Source organism: Fusarium proliferatum, assembly GCF_900067095.1.
Source record: "Fusarium proliferatum ET1 genome assembly, contig: FPRO_scaffold001, whole genome shotgun sequence".
Classification (NCBI taxonomy): domain Eukaryota; kingdom Fungi; phylum Ascomycota; class Sordariomycetes; order Hypocreales; family Nectriaceae; genus Fusarium; species Fusarium proliferatum.
This window is the reverse complement of record NW_022194790.1, coordinates 3,060,055-3,078,569: the sequence shown is the minus strand read 5'-3', so window position 1 is coordinate 3,078,569 and position 18,515 is coordinate 3,060,055. Positions and strand designations below refer to the sequence as shown.

General features: G+C 48.4%; 5 protein-coding genes across 5 annotated transcripts; 2 read left to right on the top strand and 3 right to left on the bottom strand.

The window, feature by feature from the left end:
• Window positions 1–131: 131 nt before the first annotated feature.
• FPRO_01075 (related to Rotein of unknown function localised to mitochondria) lies at window positions 132–915 on the bottom strand (the record flags this gene model as incomplete). Its single annotated transcript, XM_031219359.1, has 2 exons — window positions 132–650; window positions 847–915. The coding sequence occupies 2 exons, from the start codon at window positions 913–915 to the stop codon at window positions 132–134; spliced, it is 588 nt and encodes a 195-aa protein (XP_031075397.1).
• Window positions 916–2,052: 1,137 nt separating this feature from the next.
• Window positions 2,053–5,331, bottom strand: FPRO_01076 (uncharacterized protein; the record flags this gene model as incomplete). The annotated part of the gene is made up of 1 exon (XM_031219348.1): window positions 2,053–5,331. The coding sequence occupies one exon, from the start codon at window positions 5,329–5,331 to the stop codon at window positions 2,053–2,055; it is 3,279 nt and encodes a 1,092-aa protein (XP_031075396.1).
• Window positions 5,332–6,603: 1,272 nt separating this feature from the next.
• On the top strand, window positions 6,604–8,792 carry FPRO_01077 (uncharacterized protein; the record flags this gene model as incomplete). The annotated part of the gene is made up of 3 exons (XM_031219336.1): window positions 6,604–7,092; window positions 7,253–8,695; window positions 8,748–8,792. The coding sequence occupies 3 exons, from the start codon at window positions 6,604–6,606 to the stop codon at window positions 8,790–8,792; spliced, it is 1,977 nt and encodes a 658-aa protein (XP_031075395.1).
• A 3,588-nt stretch (window positions 8,793–12,380) lies between these two features.
• FPRO_01078 (uncharacterized protein) lies at window positions 12,381–14,615 on the top strand (the record flags this gene model as incomplete). Its single annotated transcript, XM_031219325.1, has 1 exon — window positions 12,381–14,615. The coding sequence occupies one exon, from the start codon at window positions 12,381–12,383 to the stop codon at window positions 14,613–14,615; it is 2,235 nt and encodes a 744-aa protein (XP_031075394.1).
• Window positions 14,616–15,453: 838 nt separating this feature from the next.
• On the bottom strand, window positions 15,454–15,746 carry FPRO_01079 (uncharacterized protein; the record flags this gene model as incomplete). Its single annotated transcript, XM_031219314.1, is given in 2 exon segments — window positions 15,454–15,632; window positions 15,641–15,746. Coding segments are annotated over 2 exon segments (285 nt in total).
• Between the last annotated feature and the right edge of the window lie 2,769 nt (window positions 15,747–18,515).

Below are 18,515 nucleotides of genomic sequence, written 5' to 3'. Positions count from 1 at the left end.
AATGAATTGTTGATGCGAGATGGTCCCAACTAGTCATGAAAGATCATTCGTAAAAGAAAATGAGAACGCCATTATGTTTAACTTATCTCTGTCAACTTGTAAAACAAATCGCAAAAGTGTGTCAAACTCTCCTATGAGACATAGACAACTGCCTGAGGTGCACCATCACCCCAGATTCCAATAACTGCCATGGTGAACCCCAGAGCAGAGAAGGCTGTTCTTGCGATGTAACTCTGGACGAGGCCCTCCACCTCCACTCTAACCCCCTCGCCGTTGATATCAATATCTTCCTCACTGGCAGGCTCGCTGTGAGCGTCGCCTAAAACCTCGTAGCTAGCCTCCATTTTAGCTCTTGAAGATTGCCGAGGCGCCGATGATGCAACATGTCGGGTAGCAGGCGCGGGGATGAGAAGAGGAGCGACGAATGAGAGGGTGGCGAGGAGACCTGTATAGAGAAGGTAAGGGTGGCGAGACGATCGAGGAGCGAGAGCAAAGCTGATGAGGAAGGGCGCTGAGGCGAGAGAAGTGAGGGCGAGGATGGGTGTCTTGAGAACAGCGTTCAGAGAGGTGAGACCGTGGGAAGCGGAGCTAGAAGAGGGAAGTCGGAGCAGGACGGGGAGGGCGAGAGAGGTGATAGAATAAGAGACGCCCTAGAAGACAAAGATTAGTAAAGATTGGTAAGAACTCGATGGTATGCGAAGCAGCATACGACGAGGCACAACAATATAGCACAACATGATTGCACGAGGCCATAGACAAAGGTATTTGCGAGCGTGGATCGGATAGAATCCTGTGACATCACTTGATGCACAAGCCGCTAGGGTCAATGGTAGAATCTGAACGTACCGTCAGTAAGCCCAGCGAGACGGTGCCTACAAACTTGAGGAGCGAAACGCTCGTTCCTGTCGCAGTCATGGCTAATAGCTCTTGCTTCTTTGCCAATGGTAATTATTCTCTCGGCGATGTTAATGGATAAGCAAGATATCCCTGGGTGGGGGATAGTTAGTAGCAAGTAATGATGTGATTAATGAATGGGTAGGGATAGTTAGGTACGAATAGCCTACCAGGCCCCTGCTGGATTATCCTTTCCCCGGCGTGGCCAGTAGCCGCCCGTTTGTGCGAGTGGGGTCACGAGGGGTAATACCAGTAAGGCTAGGCCTTCTTACAAACTAAGGTAGGTACTATGAGCCTCATACTGTTATAAGTGATATGGAGGTTAGTACAGTAATTTTTATCTCTTGTCAAGGTCAGATCTTCACAAGCCTCTTCGAAGCTTCTTTTTTTCTCCAGTCTCTAGGTGCTATAGGTTGTGACTACGGAGTACGATAGAAAGCACGCGTTTGAGGTTGGCGCCTCCGCGTCTAACGTTAAAGTGGACCACGTCGCTTAGAGAATTGCTTCTCCACTGTCGGCGCAGAAAACTCCAGTTGGTGATTCTGCAATTTCTTCATTTTCTTCTTTCTACTCCTAACAAATCGCATGACAGCCACATTTACTCCTGTAAGTTACACCGCACTTGTTTCCTGTACAATCTCGCATGATGAGCTCCTTTTTTCAAACCCTCCATTTCTCATAGGAAGAGCCGTCTTAGACTGCTCTCGGCATATGTATTTGCCAGCTAAGCTCCCAACAAGATGCTCTTCTCTTCGTCTCTGCTGTGCGCCGCTCTCTCGCGTGTTTGCACGCGGAGACAATCATGAGCGAGCGGGCGGTCGGTGAGCCTGGCAGATGCGTCGGGGGCGGTGGTGCTTATAAACTGGGTTTCTGAAGTTTCGAGATGTTGTCACATTTATGTTCGATCATCATATATATAGACACACGGCTGACCAACACACAGGATCTGCACCAGTGAGTGGTTCGTAAGGTGTTGACACGATCAGGATAAAGACATGAAACAATGACACCCTTACTGCGATTCGCCCATCCATCAATTACTCTTTCAGATAGTCTATATAGCTTATGTATCATTTGTCATTACATCATGATGCGCCTCTTCTAGTGACTTCTCTCGTTGCCAATTCCCCAAAATTCTTCTGCAGGCCATCGTACGAATCAATCACTGTCGCTCTCATCCACAACAGCTCGCCGTCCACGTGCTGTGCGTCTTACAGCAACATCGTCGTCGGAAAAATCCTGGGCTCGTTGCTTTCCAGTCATCTTCAGAACTTCTCCGAGGTCTGGAATATCATCACTCTCCTGCGTACCTGGGAATTGAGTCGGCACATAGAATGGCTTTGTTGATTTATCATGGGCACACTCCGGAGTGGATGTTGATGAAGCGGGTGGGGAGCTTGTTCGTAGAGAAACGGGCTCCCTCCCACTCGACATCGGATGATTATCAGAAACGATGAAGTCCAGAAGATCTTCGCCATTGTCGGATTTATCAGTCTCAATCATATCGCTGTCGCGTTCACAATCATCACCGACTTCGTCGCTGTTCAGCCCACCTTGCTTCTGTCGAGGCCTTCGCTTCCCTTCCGATCCAGACTTGCTGCTTCGTTTTGGTCGCCCACAGCCTCTAGGTATGACCTCGTCCTCTTCATCTTCGTCGTCATCTTCATTGTCCTCTTCAGAAAGGCCCTCATCCACCATGGAGCCAATAGCAAATGTTTGTGGTGCTAAATCGGATGACAATCTCCTTCTTTTCGCACGAGGTTGCGCCTTTGAAGGTGGCTTTCTATTTTGTTTCTTCTTGACTGGCGCCTTCGTTCCCATTCCTTTCGCTTTCGTTGTTGGTATTTCGTCTGCTGGTTCGGTTTCAGATCCAGATCCAGCAAAGGCGTGTACTGGTATTTCCAAGTAGTTACTCCTATCTTGGTATCGACACGGCAAAACCAAGCTTTCTGGATCATGTGCCATCTTATGCCACAATTTGACAAACCGTTTGGTGCGTATCCCATGCTTTAGCTTAAATACTGGCCTGAGCTGCCTCTGCAGTTCTGGGTGCGCTGTCATATCAGGCATATCTGTCTCCTCAATTATGCTATGATTGAACGGCAAGTTGCGGTATGCTCGGTTGAGCTCCTTAAGCTCTTCTTCATCGAGCAATACCTTGCTGAGTTCTGGCAATTTGGCGAGGTCACCCAGCTCCGGGTTGTGTTCGTTGCTTTGTTGTTTTGCTTTCCCACCAATTTTTAACAAGCTCGCCACACTCTGAAATCCTGTCTCAACTCCGTCAGGCATATGGAACTTTTTCGGTGGCTTCTTCTTTCCTGCTGGTGCTCGACGCTTCTTCGGCTCCGGCAATGACTGGTCCTGTGTGTTTTCGACAGGAATGTCAACGTGTCGTTTGTCCACCTCGGGTACAACCCCTCTCGGAACGATTCGTGTCGAGAGATCAAATCGAAAATTGAACCGACTTCCCTCGCAAATCAATGTTTGCATCTTTTCGTAGTTGTCTTTGGATTTGGCAAATTGATCCTCTTCCTTGCCACGCATGAGTAGCAGCACGATGTTACCCGCTCGTTTTCGGCCAGTTCTTCCCATTCGTTGCAGCATTCGAATTGGTGATGCCGAAGAATCATAGCATACGATTAGATCGACCTGTCCGATGTCCAGTCCTTCTTCTCCGATCGAGGTAGCAACGAGCACGTTAAAATCACCCCTCTTGAACCTATTGATTGCCTCAATTTGCTGTGCTTGCTTCATGCCTTCTCCTCGCTTGCCGTCAGCCTGTCCAACAAAGACACTGGCCTTGATAAGAGGCTGATGTTTATTCAGCATGCGCACAATATCTTCAGCAGAATCTCGGTATTCACTGAACACGATTACACGAGTAGCCGAATTTTCACTCTGGTCCATGAAGTGATTCAACACTGTATCAGCCAAGGCTGTGAGTTTGGGATGTCCCACGAACCCTTCCGTACGAAGCCATTTGGAAATTTTATCCATCATCTCCTGAAAATTAGAATCCTGAATCAGTTGGCGCTTGTACTTGGAACCCTTTTCTCCTTTGCCTTCCTGTTCGCTACGCAAGTCGACAAGATTGTCATAGAAAGGCTTAATACCGTGGAAGTTTAGCAATTTTATCGAGTGTGCGATACTGGTAAGAACGCTGAAGACAGCTCGCATCATGTGTTGCACGCCCTGGTTCGCATGCCTTCCTCGAGAAGCGAACCATTCTCTTTGGGATTGCATCAATCCGTATGCTGTGATAGCCATCGGGCTTCGTCCAAACCATATATTTTGCGAGCTCAGTTTATCCGTCATCGGTTTCAGGGCCTTGGTGAAAAGTTCGCTGACTAGGATCATTTCGTCGGACGGATCAAGGACAACCTGTTCGATATTCCTCTGATGAACATACTGACGAATGTCTATTGAGTCTTCTGTGCGTATTTCGCAATGAGATATGCCTAGGTTGTCAATGACTTCTTGGACTGTCTCGATTTTTGAGCCAGGTGTGGCAGTCAATGCTAGTACTCGGAAGCTCTTGGAGAATCGTCGAATGAGTTTTGTGACCTTGGCATACGCATACTCTCCAACCGCGCGATGTGCCTCATCGATGACCAACAAAGCTATGGATTTCGGATCGGCATATCCGTGTGATATATCATTTAGTAGCGTCTGGGGAGTCATAAAAAAGACTCGACGTGATTCCCACTCGTCAACACGGAGAGCTGGAGGGATATCGCCTGTCAACAGTGTTGTTTCAGACCGGGGGATACCCGCAATATTGTAGCAAGCATCGACTTGCTGTGCCACAAGGGGCTTTGTTGGAGCGACGAATACTAGCTTGGCTTTCTTGGTCCATCGATAGAAGTTGAGCATGACGGTTGCAGCAATAAAAGTTTTCCCAAGGCCAGTTGGCAATGCTACTAGGGTGTTGTTAAACAAACTATTTTTAACGATACTGAATTGGTAGTTTCGAATAGCGCCTAAGTTGGTGGGATAAACCCATGTCTGCATTGCCTCAGTGTCAACTTCATGGTGAGTTGGTTCTTCTCGAGGAAGATCGGCGCGGAACACTCTTGTCGCTGCTACGGGCTGTGAAGTGTGCGGGCCATCGCTTGATAGCGAGCCGCCAAAAAGGGTTGTCTGACGCCAGTTTCCGGAACTTGTTCGATTGAGCCCTGTTCGGGGGGGTAGACCAGCCGAGGCTGCTACGGACACATTCGATCTCGACTGTGGCTCTGGGGATGAGAATGCATCTGAGGGGAGTTCCTCCAATTCCAAAGCTGCCACAGCTGCAGAGTTTGGCTTATTCGAGGGTCGCGATACTACTGCATGTGAAGGTTTTGTGTTGCCTTGTCCATTCATAGAAGACGAGACTTGATCAAGAGCGGTAATGAAGTCCTCATCAGCGATGTCATCGTCGAACTCATCACTGTCCATCGTGGCGAATAAGTGTAGTGACGCGCGGCTTCTCGGGTATGCAGTGATTTGAATCAATAATTAAAACATTCTGGGTGATGAGGCTGTTTTTTCCCCTGTGATAGTTGTTCCGTGACAAAAACCAGGCACATGCAGGTGGCTGATTTAGCTAGGTAACGAAGGCAAGGGCGCGTTGCCGATTTCCAGGTCGCGCTGAGCAAAAACGCGATATCACGTGATTCAAGACATATCTGAGGTAATGTACGAAGTAAGGTAGGGTCTTTCCAGCTTTGACGATGTCTTACTCAGGTCCAATATTCAACTGTAAAGTTAGCAGGTACCTGGTAGGTTGGCTAGCTGAAAAATACATCATCAGGCCATCAATGCGCAGCATTTAGAAAACCAAAAGGTGTACGCAAAGCCTTTCTCGTACTTCCTTCAGAAGCACTTACTTTTTGCTATTTACATGTCAACCAAAGTATATAGGTACCCAGTATCTTCGTATGGTACCTACTAAGGTAATCTACCTGGATGTAGGCAACTAGTAGTGATCCTTGTTTTCCATTCAGGTTCCGATTTTACGCTGTTCAACTTTCTGGTAAGTCAATCGCTACCTACCTAATTAGGCCAAATCAGGTAGTGAGGCTGCCTGGTCGAGTGCCTTATGCTCGCCAGGGTTAGTGGGGCCTTTGTAAAACGTCACAGCTTGCTTCGCGAAGAGAACTTCTTTGTCTTCTACAACATTTTTCCTACTTCCTCACGTATTGCCTCGTCTCCGCATCACAAACATCGCGGAGCTTGCGCAAAGCTTTGTCATAAATCTTCGGCTCTCACTCTCACGCCGACAGAGACAACCCCAGCGAATCGTCGCGTCTTGTTCGTTTCAACTCAATACGATACACAGTCGCACGAATCTCGACCGACCTACGCACGCTTATCCCTGCATTGGTGCAGACCATATCAGGTTGCGATCACCATCTGAAGGAATTGCGCTTGACGGCTCGAGGCTTGGATTATCATCTGCTGCATCTCTGACTAGCTCTGGTCCCTTTCCCCAACCACGAACTCGATCAGCGTTCGGCATTTGAGGTTGTGAGATCACCAAACGGCTCCCACAAATTCACAACTGCAACAATTTGCGCTTCTGATACCACGCTGCAAATAAAAATCACACACAAAATAGGGGAGGAGCAGAAACCACAAAACTACGAGCAAGACTACAAAAAACAAAAACAAAAAAAGCACAAGACAAAAAACATCTACTATCACTATCTCGAACCACTACCTACCACTATGGCGCCTCGAGGTCGTCAGAATACCAGCGCGCGTGAGGCTCGCAATGCGCGCAAGCCAGCTACCACCTCCAGAGGTGGGATTCAGAAGCGCAAGGCTGGTCGTGTTGATGGCGATGGCGATTTGGATATGGACAGTGCAGGTCGACGTGCTAAGAAGACTACCACTGCCGACATCAAACCTACTCGGTCCAGTACTCGAACTTCAACACGTGGCGGCCCGTCCAAAAATGCTCAAAATGTGCTGAAGCATTTGAGCAACGGCACCGCCGCTTCCCTTGCCTCTCGCATTTCAAGTGCTTCCTCTGGCAAGGGTCCCAAGACTCGATCCCAAGACATGACAGGCCTGACGGTTCTACGAGTCGGTGGTTTGAAAGAAAGCAAAGCAGCCAGCAATGCTGGAGGAGGTGTCAACGACCTCCTTGGCTTTATGGAGAGAAAAGCCGGTTCATTCCGAACTGGATCAAAGCGAAAAATCGCCATCAAAAAGGTATGTATCATCATTGACAGGGCTCCAGGTGCGGAATATTCGACTCGGCTATGCGAGATTCGGAGAACTATTTATCGATCTACCATGCATCCTGCTATATAATTATACACTCCCGCACCTCAGCTGATGCTATTCAACAACGCCTGCTAACTCACTGTAGCACCATACAGTCGGTGACTACGTCTACATAGGAGCGAGTGGGGAGGATGCTTCCGAATTAATTAAGCTCAACACATTTACGTTTGCTGGTGCGCCTTTGGAGGTCATCGAAGTCGACGAGGTCCCGGACAGGGGCACGGCAATCGAGTCCAAGACTACTCTAGAGCTTCGTACCAAACTTCAGGAAATTCTAAGTTCTCGGTACCTTGGCGCCAACAAGCTTCTCAATCTTGATGCCCTTGCTTCAGACGCAAACCTCGTCACTTTGGGCATGTTTGAGAGTCGAGAACGTGCTCTGAAGACATTCAGGGGGCTCATGGCTGTCTGCGAAAGTCTTTTTAAGACGGATAAGGAGAAACAAGATGCAATCGAGAGCATCAGTCTGGCAAACAATAATATCGATGATGTTGGCCAAGTGGAAGTCGTTGCTACAACTTTTCCTCGTTTGAAGAATCTCGACATGAGTGGCAACCAGGTGGCTTCAATGCAAGCACTCCAACCATGGAAGGGCAAGTTCAAATACCTCGAAACCCTGTTCATGACAGGGAATCCCATCGAAACCACAGATCCGAGCTACCCATCAACCCTTCTGGAATGGTTTCCCAGGTTGCAGAACATCAACGGTACCCAACTACGCACCCCGGAGCAGATTGCTGAGCAGGAGGCTGCCCTTAGACCGAAGCCAATTCCCCAGAACGGTCCTGATTTCAGGGATGTCGGTGGTATTGGCGAAAACTTCCTCTTGGAATTTTTTGCGGCATATGACAGCGATCGCCCTGGCCTCGCGTCAAGGTTATACGACGAAGACAGTCGATTTTCTATATCAGTTGACACACGAGCAGCTCCGGATCCCAACGCTGCTGCACCCATGTCTTGGGCTTCGTATATCAAGCTATCGCGGAATCTGACTAAAATCACCATGCCGAACCCTCGCATCCAACGACTCTTCCGTGGCGCTGCTAGCATTCAGGATGCTTGGAAGACCCTTCCCCTCACTCGACACCCCGATATCAAAGTGGAGATCAACAAGTACATCATGGATTGCCATCCTTTGCAGGGACTTGTCGACCCCAGCGGTCAGAGCTCCGGAGGCGTCGATGGCTTGATAGTGGCAGTGCACGGTGAGTTCGAGGAGCAAGACCCTAACACCAATGCGACGGGAAAGCGAAGCTTCTCCCGTACGTTCGTCCTTGGACCCGGAAAGCCAGGGAAGGGGGTTATCCGAGTCGTTAGCGACATGCTGTCGCTTCGAACATATAGTCTACTCCCCAACGTGTTCGCGGCGCCTGTCTCAATTCCTACTACGGCACCAGCCGATCAACACCAAGCAATGATCATCGAGTTATGCAAACAAACGGGCATGACACCCCAGTACTCCGAGATGTGTCTTACCCAAGTGAATTGGGAATTTGACCAGGCTTTGGTGATATTTAACGAGAAGAAGGTATGGGTCTCATTTATCATGATAGCGGGTACGGAAGACTAACAAGCTCCAGTCACAACTTCCAGCTGAGGCTTTTGCTACGATGGTTGGCTCATAGGATGGCTGGCCCAGCATCGAGGCTGTGGACCCAACTACGGCAGGACGATACGGAAGCACGCAATGTGTTTAGGGTTCTCACAAGATTGGGGAGAGAATGGACGGGTATATCAAAAGGAGTGGGTAGAAATTAGATTAACAGCGATGGTTTGCAGCACTGTTGGAGTTGATTGGTCCATGCGGATATTTGCATCATAAATGGTTATAGGCGATACTATTTGAGATTCGGGTCCAGGAGGACTTCTTTTTGGTGGGGAGAGGCAGGCTGTTTGCATAAATATAATGAAATACCGTCACAGATTGAAGACGCTATATATTCTCTTTACTACGGAGTATAAACCCTCTACTATGTCGGGAATGAGTTGTAACAATTGTATCATGGGTCAGTTTTCGGCTGCAATCGTGCTCTGATGCGTGACAAGGCTGCTCACACTTGCATTTATATGTATGGAGGAAGTATCGCGATTGAATAGCCCTAGTAACCTACCTAGTCGAGCAACGAATAATTATAATGTACGTATACACTTTCTACCTAGTACATTAAGAATAAACTAACAACTACCTTACCTAAGTGTTGTTTTTGGTTTTCCCGTAGGCAGTATAGGGTAGAATCAATCTATATGCCATTGGGTACATGACGATTGGTTTCAGGCAGCAGTTATTTAATTATTCAATTATATAATGTCTGAATAACTCGTGTTTCTGGCTAGCCTGCTCATTGCAAAGGGTAACCGCTACCATTGAGTGGTCTCCCAGTCTACGATTCGTTAATGAGGATAACCCATGGCTATACCTGAGATTTAACAGTTTCATTGCAATGATCTTAAACGCTCTTGGTGAATTATGCCCCACCGGAATGCTAGACACATTCACTGGTACAAAATATACAGTCGTTACAGGCGATAATGCATTTCGTAATACAGTATACAAATGTTTTAATGGGAAGGTATTGCATTAGCCACTAAACTTATAGAAAGAGAGAGGGCCTCAATGCAATATTATTCACCTTCGCCTCTAACTTAGTCCTTCCTATCTGCGAGGAGGTTAGTAGAAGTTACCGGTGTTATAGCGAGCAGAAGACGCATGGATATTTTCCATGTCCAAATATGTAGACAACTAGCTCGGTCTGACGACATACTGCTCCTCCATCCGTTTAAGATAGACCAAGATCATAATACGGGGGTATCACCAGGGTATATGCATTAGAATAAATCGTCGTCTGAAAGGACAATGAGCATGAACATTTAATTCGTAAGTTACTCACCGATTTGTGTGTCCCAACTCCAATACATATCTACTATAGTAGGTATGTTCACAAACGGCTCACGTTAAGACCGTTTTTTGCTGAAAATTGTACACGAGAGAAAATACCTACCTACATGCAGGTTCATGCGAGTATTCGAGAAGGGCAGGTGAAAAGAATTCAAGCTCTTATTAGCCCCGATAGGGGACTGGGGTCCTCAGGTTGTGTGCGCAATAGCGCGTTTCATATCGAGACTTGTGGATTTAGCCTAGAATCCCAGCTAGCCCAGCGAGCACTTTTGCTGCAACAATTGGCGACATAGTAGACACGGCCAATTAAACGGGCGAGTCTGTCCAAATTAGATTCAGGTCAGGCTGGCCATCATGGGCGTCATTATCACTGATACCCTTTGACTCTTAACATCAGATACTCCGATCCACGTAGCCCAACGTGTGCGGTATTGTGTGACAAAGGAACGAAGCGCAACACAAACGTATAAACTGCCCAAGCAATTCAACACGACGTTCAATTCTCGTATTTGCTTATCTCTACTGGTGCCCTCTAGTCTTCGACCCAACGGGCTTGCTACGGGTGCGAATTCTAGAGAGTGTGGTCTGGCATTGTACCTTACGCAGATAATTGCCTAATACTTGACCATACCAAGTATGTGAGATATCCATTGCATTACTGCCATGCATATCTTATGTAAAGCCTCCAGGTCCCTACAGATGCGATACCTGAATACCATGCCAACAACTTTTCTACTATATGGTATTGATATTGATAACTCAGTACGGAGCACTTAACGTTTATATAACATCCCGAACCTATAACGTCTTCGCTTGAATGACAATAGTGACGAACTTGTGAGCTTCAAGTGGTTGCCCCTATGTTAATCTCTTCAAGCCCAGGGTAGATGCACGGGCCGCGCGCCTCTTTTAGAACAGACCTCGCAAGTACCCCTGATTCGAGTGGAGGCAGTCCAGTGGGTGCTACCTATTGCTGCCCTGTAACATTTCACAATGCCCGGAGGGCTCTGAAATGGGCATTCCATGCCACCAATGGTATGTTGCATTGGCTGTGAGGAACCCGTGCCACTGGGCGTCAGGAAGCGTTTGGTAAGAGTTGCACCAACCAATAAGAGGCCTTGACCCCTGGGCGGGAAGACCAGCCTGCCAGCCTCTTGTGGAGGGAGGAAGGAAGGGGCCCACTGTACCTGCAGTTACTGGATTTTGTATGGATCGTCGCTGGCTGCTGGACTGGCGTCTCACTTCTGGTCTCAACTCCGCCACTGCCAGAATCGCAACAAATCACAACTTGGGATCAGCAATTGCCAAATCACAGACGGATAGCACGCCCTAGAAGTGCACCGAGCCATCGTCCTAATACCCCGTTAAGTACTAGCAAGATTGCTCATGGCTCGTGTGGTGCGGTGCGGCGTACTCAGTGGTTGCTTGCAGGACCACGAGCCTCAGACCCCTGCTCATTTGTGTCCGTCAACTCAAATCCATGACATTTTTACCTGTCTCTGAGACTCCGCCTTGAACAAGGTCACCCCAGTCACGGCTCTCCACTACGAGCTCGTGTCATACGTCTCGTCCCCCAGCGCTCGATTTGCTCTCTTCTCTCTCATTTCTCCTGGATCATCTGCTTTGCTTTGCTTTTGTCTGCTCTTTTTCCCGCGCTTGTCTCTGCCACACCCATTCCAGGCCTCGCAACACCGTCTGGTACGATCACGTCGAGGTTCACTGCCAATCGTCGGACTCCCTCCTTTTACCTATAGCGCCAAATTGCACGCTTGATTTGCATTCCCGTCGTTTGGCTAGAGAGCGATATTGAACAAGCGTGCGACAGACATCTACCCTCCCGAACCGAACACCTCATCTGTCGCCCTCCAATACAACTGTCACTTCGACTTTTGAAGTAGATCGCAGCGATTTCCTCCACGTCTGCGTCTTCTTTTGTCAATCTCGTACCTGTGGTGTTGAGAACTCAGCCACCTTTCCACTCCTTTCGACAGCAACACTTTCTTGCTGCATCCGGCCAGCTCTCCCCAGGCATCGGGTTCATCAGATTGTCGCCACATCCGTTAGCTTCAACTCTGTCTGCTTGCGAATAACTCGATTCATTCCTTACCCGTGACGACTTCTCTTTCAGCGACGTGTGCATTCTCTTGGCCTTCCAAGAATTGAACTTCCTTTCCGACAGCCTTGACTACTGCTCGCTTCTGACTTGGCCTTTGATTTGCGACGCGAACGCCAACTGACCAACTTTCGAACCCGTCATGCCATCGAAATCATATTAATTTGTTCTCAAGATTGTGATTGACTGGGAATCTTTTTCGCGATGAGTTTACCTGAGCCGCCGTCCTCACTGGACAATGGTTGCTCTGTTGTTCACGACAACACCCTTTATGTTTTTACCCCAACTGCTTTCTTATCGCTACCACTTGAGGAGGGTGCAGAATGGAAGAAGTTGAAGATGGGAGAACAAGTTACCGGAGGAGCCTGTGTGGGAACTGATGCAGCGCTGTTCGTCATCGGAGGTAGTGGTGGTCAAGCTGACTACAATGGTCTGCAAAAATACGTTTTCGCCGACAAGAAGTGGGAGACACTGCCTATTGATGACACAGCCTTCCGAAATCTACAACACCACGGTGCTGCCTATATCAAGAATACCGACCAGATAGTCGTCTCTGGCGGCAGCCAGGACGGCAGAGAAACGCCTTCGGATACCTCACGATACTTCACCGCCTCAGGACCATATATCCTCCAGAGCGCAGCGGGATCTGCCGCGTCTGTCAATCCCATTCTTTTGGCCTGGTCCGACGCCGAAGTCTGCCTGCTTGGTGGTAGTGACTGGAACACGCAAGTTTTACTCTTCAACGCCGCAACAAGTTGGAGAACAACAGGCATCACACTGTCCACGCCCGTCGCGGCTTCCAGCAAAGCCATGATTGTTCAGGGAGATGATGGTTCCAAGAGTCTTTATGTTTTCGATCTCTCAGCCAGTCCCAACAAAGTTCATCGCTATGTTGTTTGGGGTGACAACAACGCACCTGGCCAAAATGCTGTGGATCAAAACGTGAAGCGTGACCTGTCCCTGAATGATTGGCCTGAATATAACTCGACACTAGCTCCTACCTCAGCACGCTCCGATTACTCGATGGCCCAGGACTCGAATGGCAGAGTTGTGTTTGTCGGTGGCAACAAAGACGAGCCTCTCGCCTTCTTTGACATGAAGGAGAACTCCTGGCTTGATGCCTCTAGCATCGTAGGTGACGAGTCACAGAAGATTCTCTCTGCGGAATCTACCACCGGAACCAAAACCAGAACCAGCACTACCAAGACATCATCGACTGAATCATCCACAAAAACCAAGTCTGTCAGCAGCGATCTGTCATCGACATCAGTGACGTCGACTACGGCAACAGCTACCGACGATTCATTCTCATCGGCGACCATCTCTGATTCTAGCTCTGCTACCAGCAGTGACATTGCGCCGGTTGGCGGTGCCAGTAGTGATGACAAATCTGGTCTTAGTTCTAATGCCATATTGGGTATCACACTGGGCACGATCTTGGGCTTCATCGCTGTGCTCATCGTCATTCTGTTGCTCTTGCGCCGGCGTAAGAAGACCCGCCAACCATCGCCTGAGAACACGCAGCCCCGGCACGACTTCCCCTCTGATGAGAAGGATCCCATGGGGCTTGGCGGTGGCCCAGTGTCACCCTTCCGCGGTCACCACTCCAACATGTCACAAGAATCATTCTCATCAATGGCGATTTTAATGGGCCGTGCTGGCAAGAACAAGCCTGGTATGTCTCGCAAGTTGAGCAACGGCACCAACCATAGTTCCGTCAGCACTGAACACAAACAACTCAAATCTACCATTGGCAAACCAATCCTGCAGGAAATGCAACATCCTGTATTACAAGGGCAAGACACTCGCGGAGTGGCTTTTGATCCAACTGTTGCCGAGCCTCGACCTCGGAATGGACCCCTCGAAACACAGGACGGTTTGCGAAGGAGCTCAGGCTGGAACCGATACTGGTCAGGCGGTAGTGCTCTTCAGATCCTAGGATTCGGTTCTTCTAAGAGAAACACCGTCGGCTCTGATAGTGACTCACACTACTCAGATGCGATCCCGCATCGAAACCCCCGCGTTACGCAAGATTCAGCAACTGTGCCCCCTCTAAACTTTGAATTTCGTCCCGAGATGAACCGAGTCAATTCTGGAAGCCCTGTCGTCGCCGAATACAATAAGAACATCCCTTTCAGAGATGGAGTAGCAGGTAAAATCGAGCGCCCTATCTCAAAAGCATCCTCCGGCTACTCCAGCGGCATCCCCGAAAGCGTCAACGAGACATGGGACCCTGATCATAAGGACAAACCCTGGGGTACAGACCGAGCGACTAGCAGCATTTACAACCCAAGCTTTTACTTCGGTGCACCTTTGTCTCCACGGGTCCCACCGCCCCAGACACCCCCATCTGGAGTAAGCACGCAGCCTCAGCTCGCAATGGCCTCGCAGTCATCAGATATGAGCTGGTTGAACCTCGGTGACCGCTCTCGTCAGTAGAGCAGCCGCAGTTTTTATGAACTGATGACGTCTTTAAGCTCTGCATGCACATTGTGAGCTACTAAGATACCCCTATCGTGCTTGGCACACGTACCCCTTATAAGCGAATAGTCGTTTCCAGGTTAGACCTATCGCTTTGAGCACACATAACGCTCTACCACTCTCATTCACTATCTACATCTCGGTGCATGTACATATCGGCACACGCACTTGGTCACACTCCCTACTCCTCGCAGACCTAGTGTCTTTCCGAGAGAACCTATTTTCTTTTCTTCTTTCTGATAAAGTATCGCATGAACCGGCATCGGCGTGTGTATCAGCCGGCTTAATCTTGCTCGTATTCATTTGTGTCTTTTTCTTGGCGCCGCTTTCATCCTGTACATTCTAGACGCGGACCCGGGATTGATCGTTATTTCCCGTCCTTTTTTGTTTCGATCGTTGTCGTTATTGTTGTTTCTAATGATACCACCATCTCCTGACGTATGTAATTGGCTAGTGTAGCAAGAAAAGGGGACCTGGAGGGGGATGATTCAGATGATGGAGATATTGGATGGGGCCAAAAGAGATGCTGGGTTGAGTTGAGGTTTGATGATGAGAAGGGGACGTGACTGCTGGCCGAGGTTGAGCGGCGGCGGTCAGTTTTGTTAGCTCTTGAGTCATATCTGGATGTGAAGGGAAGCTGGAGGAAGCCAGAGCTGTAAAGCCGAAGTTCCTCGAAATCAAAACATTTGCACAACCTTGTCCATTCTGAACCTTTATACATGTGACTTGTGTGTTGTTTCAGATACGGCTTGGCTGAAGTATGAACTGGCCATCTAGTTACAATGTTGAATCTTGTTCAACGGCGAGCTGTGGTGAGGCTAGCTAGAGCAAGGGCGCTGTTGTGTGATTTAATTCCCCATTTATTCTCACGGTCATGGAGATTGTGTGTCATCAGCACCCTCGTCATGTCCGAGACCTGACTGATAGCAAATCCATAGTCAGATATTGAACTTGCCGACCAAATGAAATGAATCTCTGCACACCATTACCAGCATCAGAGTTTGCACAAGCGACGGGCCGAGCCTTATCTTGTATTATCATGACCACGTGCTTCATCAGGCAAACGTAGCTTGTTAGTGTATCCTGCATGATGTAACTCGATTCAGAACATGGCTTGGTGCTTCCTTAGATACGAAACGTAGCTCACGCTTATTCTTATTCTGGAAGTGCTGTCCCCTGGGAAGCAAGCTCATGGCACGAAAGTTGGTCACGAATCATTCCTAGGCGATCATTCAGCTACCTCTCGAACGAGATCCCAACTGCCATTGCGCACAGGGACACACCTACGAAGTGCGCAATTGTAGAGTTTTCTGCAGCTTGAAGCGGTACGACGCCTTGGGACATGTCTCCCTGTATTGTTGAGCCTCACCCCCAGGTTCACGTGGGGACATGTTAATAAGCGAGGAGCTCGGTGAGTGTTTCTGGTAACTTGCCTCACGGTGGGCAGGGGAATAAGAATGTTTGGCGAGTATCACGACATTATGACAAGTGGAATCAAGGGTCCCATGAAGTTGAAAGGTGAATAGATCTAGATTCAAGGAGTTTTGCTTATCATGAATGTATGAACGGAAGGTGTAAATTTGCTGTGTTAGACACAGTTGATGAAATGGGTGAGCAACACCCTTTGTTATTAGTTCTCATACCATGCAGTTAGTATAGTAACGGAATGAAAAACATAACAATAATTTCTTTTCTGGCCTTTTCCTACAAAAGTGTGAAACGCTAGATACTGCTGGTGCCGAGTCGCACCAGTCACCATACCCAGTTTGGACGAGCCTGAACATCACAGGAACATGAGAAACCTCCAGAGGCAGTCGCCTGTAGTAACCGTCTTGGTTGTCATTAAGTTCTCAACCAGTGGGCCCCAGAACCAAGCGAAGGATAATGGCGTTTTCAGGGTCTTGTTGGCATGGATCCTGGTTAGTGACGATCAAGCGGCTCATTGAGTTTGAGAGATTTTCTCAGCCGCTTAGCTGGTGGCTGTGTTTCTATGAGATGAGGGTTCAACATGACTGTAAATAGAGACTGGACGATTATGAGCCAAAAACGAGGAAGGGCATCACGTTTGAACCTAGCCTCGGATGCTAATAATCCTTCTGCAATGCAATGCTAGGCACAGATGATAAAGCTTTCTGCAGATTTCTCCGTACCTATCACCCCTGAGGCAAGACAATCTGAGCCTCAGGCGTTGAACCAAAGTGTCAAGAATAACCAATCTAAGCTACTCTAAATCTATAGGTATTAAATTATACTAGAATCTACTCAAGTCTTTTGGTATTTAGGATAGAGGTCCTAAGTTTTCTTGCCTCTCCTTGCTATCCCACGGAAGATGTTGCCGAGGGTGAAGGGTGACCCTGGTCGTCGGAGGAGGTTAGTCAGATTGGGAGGGAATCATCCGGAGTAATGTTGAATGAGGAATACGAATAAATGAATATGAGTGGATGAAGTTGGATGAAGAGGCTCAACAAGCTTCTTTGCACTACCTAGGTAGGTGAATAATATTGAAGAAGCCAAGGTCCACTGCAACGCGAATGAGAGCCATACAACTCCTAAGAGAATAGGTCCGTACGGAGTACAATGCGAGGAAATATATCGTAGGACTAGGTAAGTTATGTTCATTCTGAAGAGTGATGATCAAGTAACGCCTGAAGCTACTTTATCTACCATTAGTATAAAGAAGTTGGCTTGATTACAAAATTCGGTCGAGATGCATTCTACCTAGGTACAAAGGTACATGTTCTGTCCACTGATCCCGTCTGTCTGTCAGATGGAAGAGAGAGCCATGAACACATCGGTCGCCCAAACAGAAGCTCGAGCATGTCCAGAAACTCGGGGAAGGATGGATCTGACATGGTCCCCATGCAGCACGGCCAAATTCCAATTCTGGTAGGCTATGAGAGTCATAGCCCAGCGATGAGTTTTACAGGGCCCATTACGGAGGAGAAAGCCTACCAGGCTAACCCAGGCGGATATCCACCACTCAGAATTGTCCGCGGGTAGGGTACGTTTCCCCCCAACGAACTGAGGAAACGATGAAGTCGGGTTGCGTTGATAATATCGCTGGGTCAGCAGGCAAGTAATATAAAAGTCCACAACTCCTAGTAAAACTAAGATAAGTGTCAGTAGGCCAGATCTTTCTTCGTGTATTCAAGATACTACACATCCATCCTTGGATATGTATCAAGAAACTTCTTGCTGCTAGGTTAAATAAGTACCGAAGTATCCCGATATTCTTCCTTGGAGCCTCTAGTCTAGTGTGAGAAACCACTGCAGAAGAGTCTCAGAACAAGGGACATCCCACGCTGGCGGCAGCCACAGATGTCGCAGAGTCCAGTCACATGAACAAGAGCATGTAAAACTGGAAGAGATCGAACGGAGATCAAGAGGGAAAGTATCATGTGAGAGAAGAAAGACATTAAGAAATGCAACTTCAACTCGGCTCTGGTCCATTATCCTCGAGCTCAATAGTTAGCAGTATGAATCTCAGACAGAAAACCCACCCCGTGGGCCATGCTCGTGAAGGTTCTTCTGGCGTCTGGCCCTGGATGACGCCAAAGAATGAACTGCTACACCAACCAGATACGGGCATTGACCCCTGCCATGGAATGACCCTCCCACCATCTCCCTTGACGATATCCTGTAATTGGGGATCCCCAGCTGACAATGTCCTGCAGATGGAGGGGACATCCCACTCCCCAAGTACTGGTACTTATTGGATCCCTGCTCTTTAACAAGTCGCTCAATGGATTTGCCTGGCGGAATTGACAACTGCTTCTTTCATGGTGACAGCCCGACAAGAAAGTGAAGGAAAAAAAGCGACAGCCTCCAGTTCGTTCACATTAAGCACAGGGCAAGAGA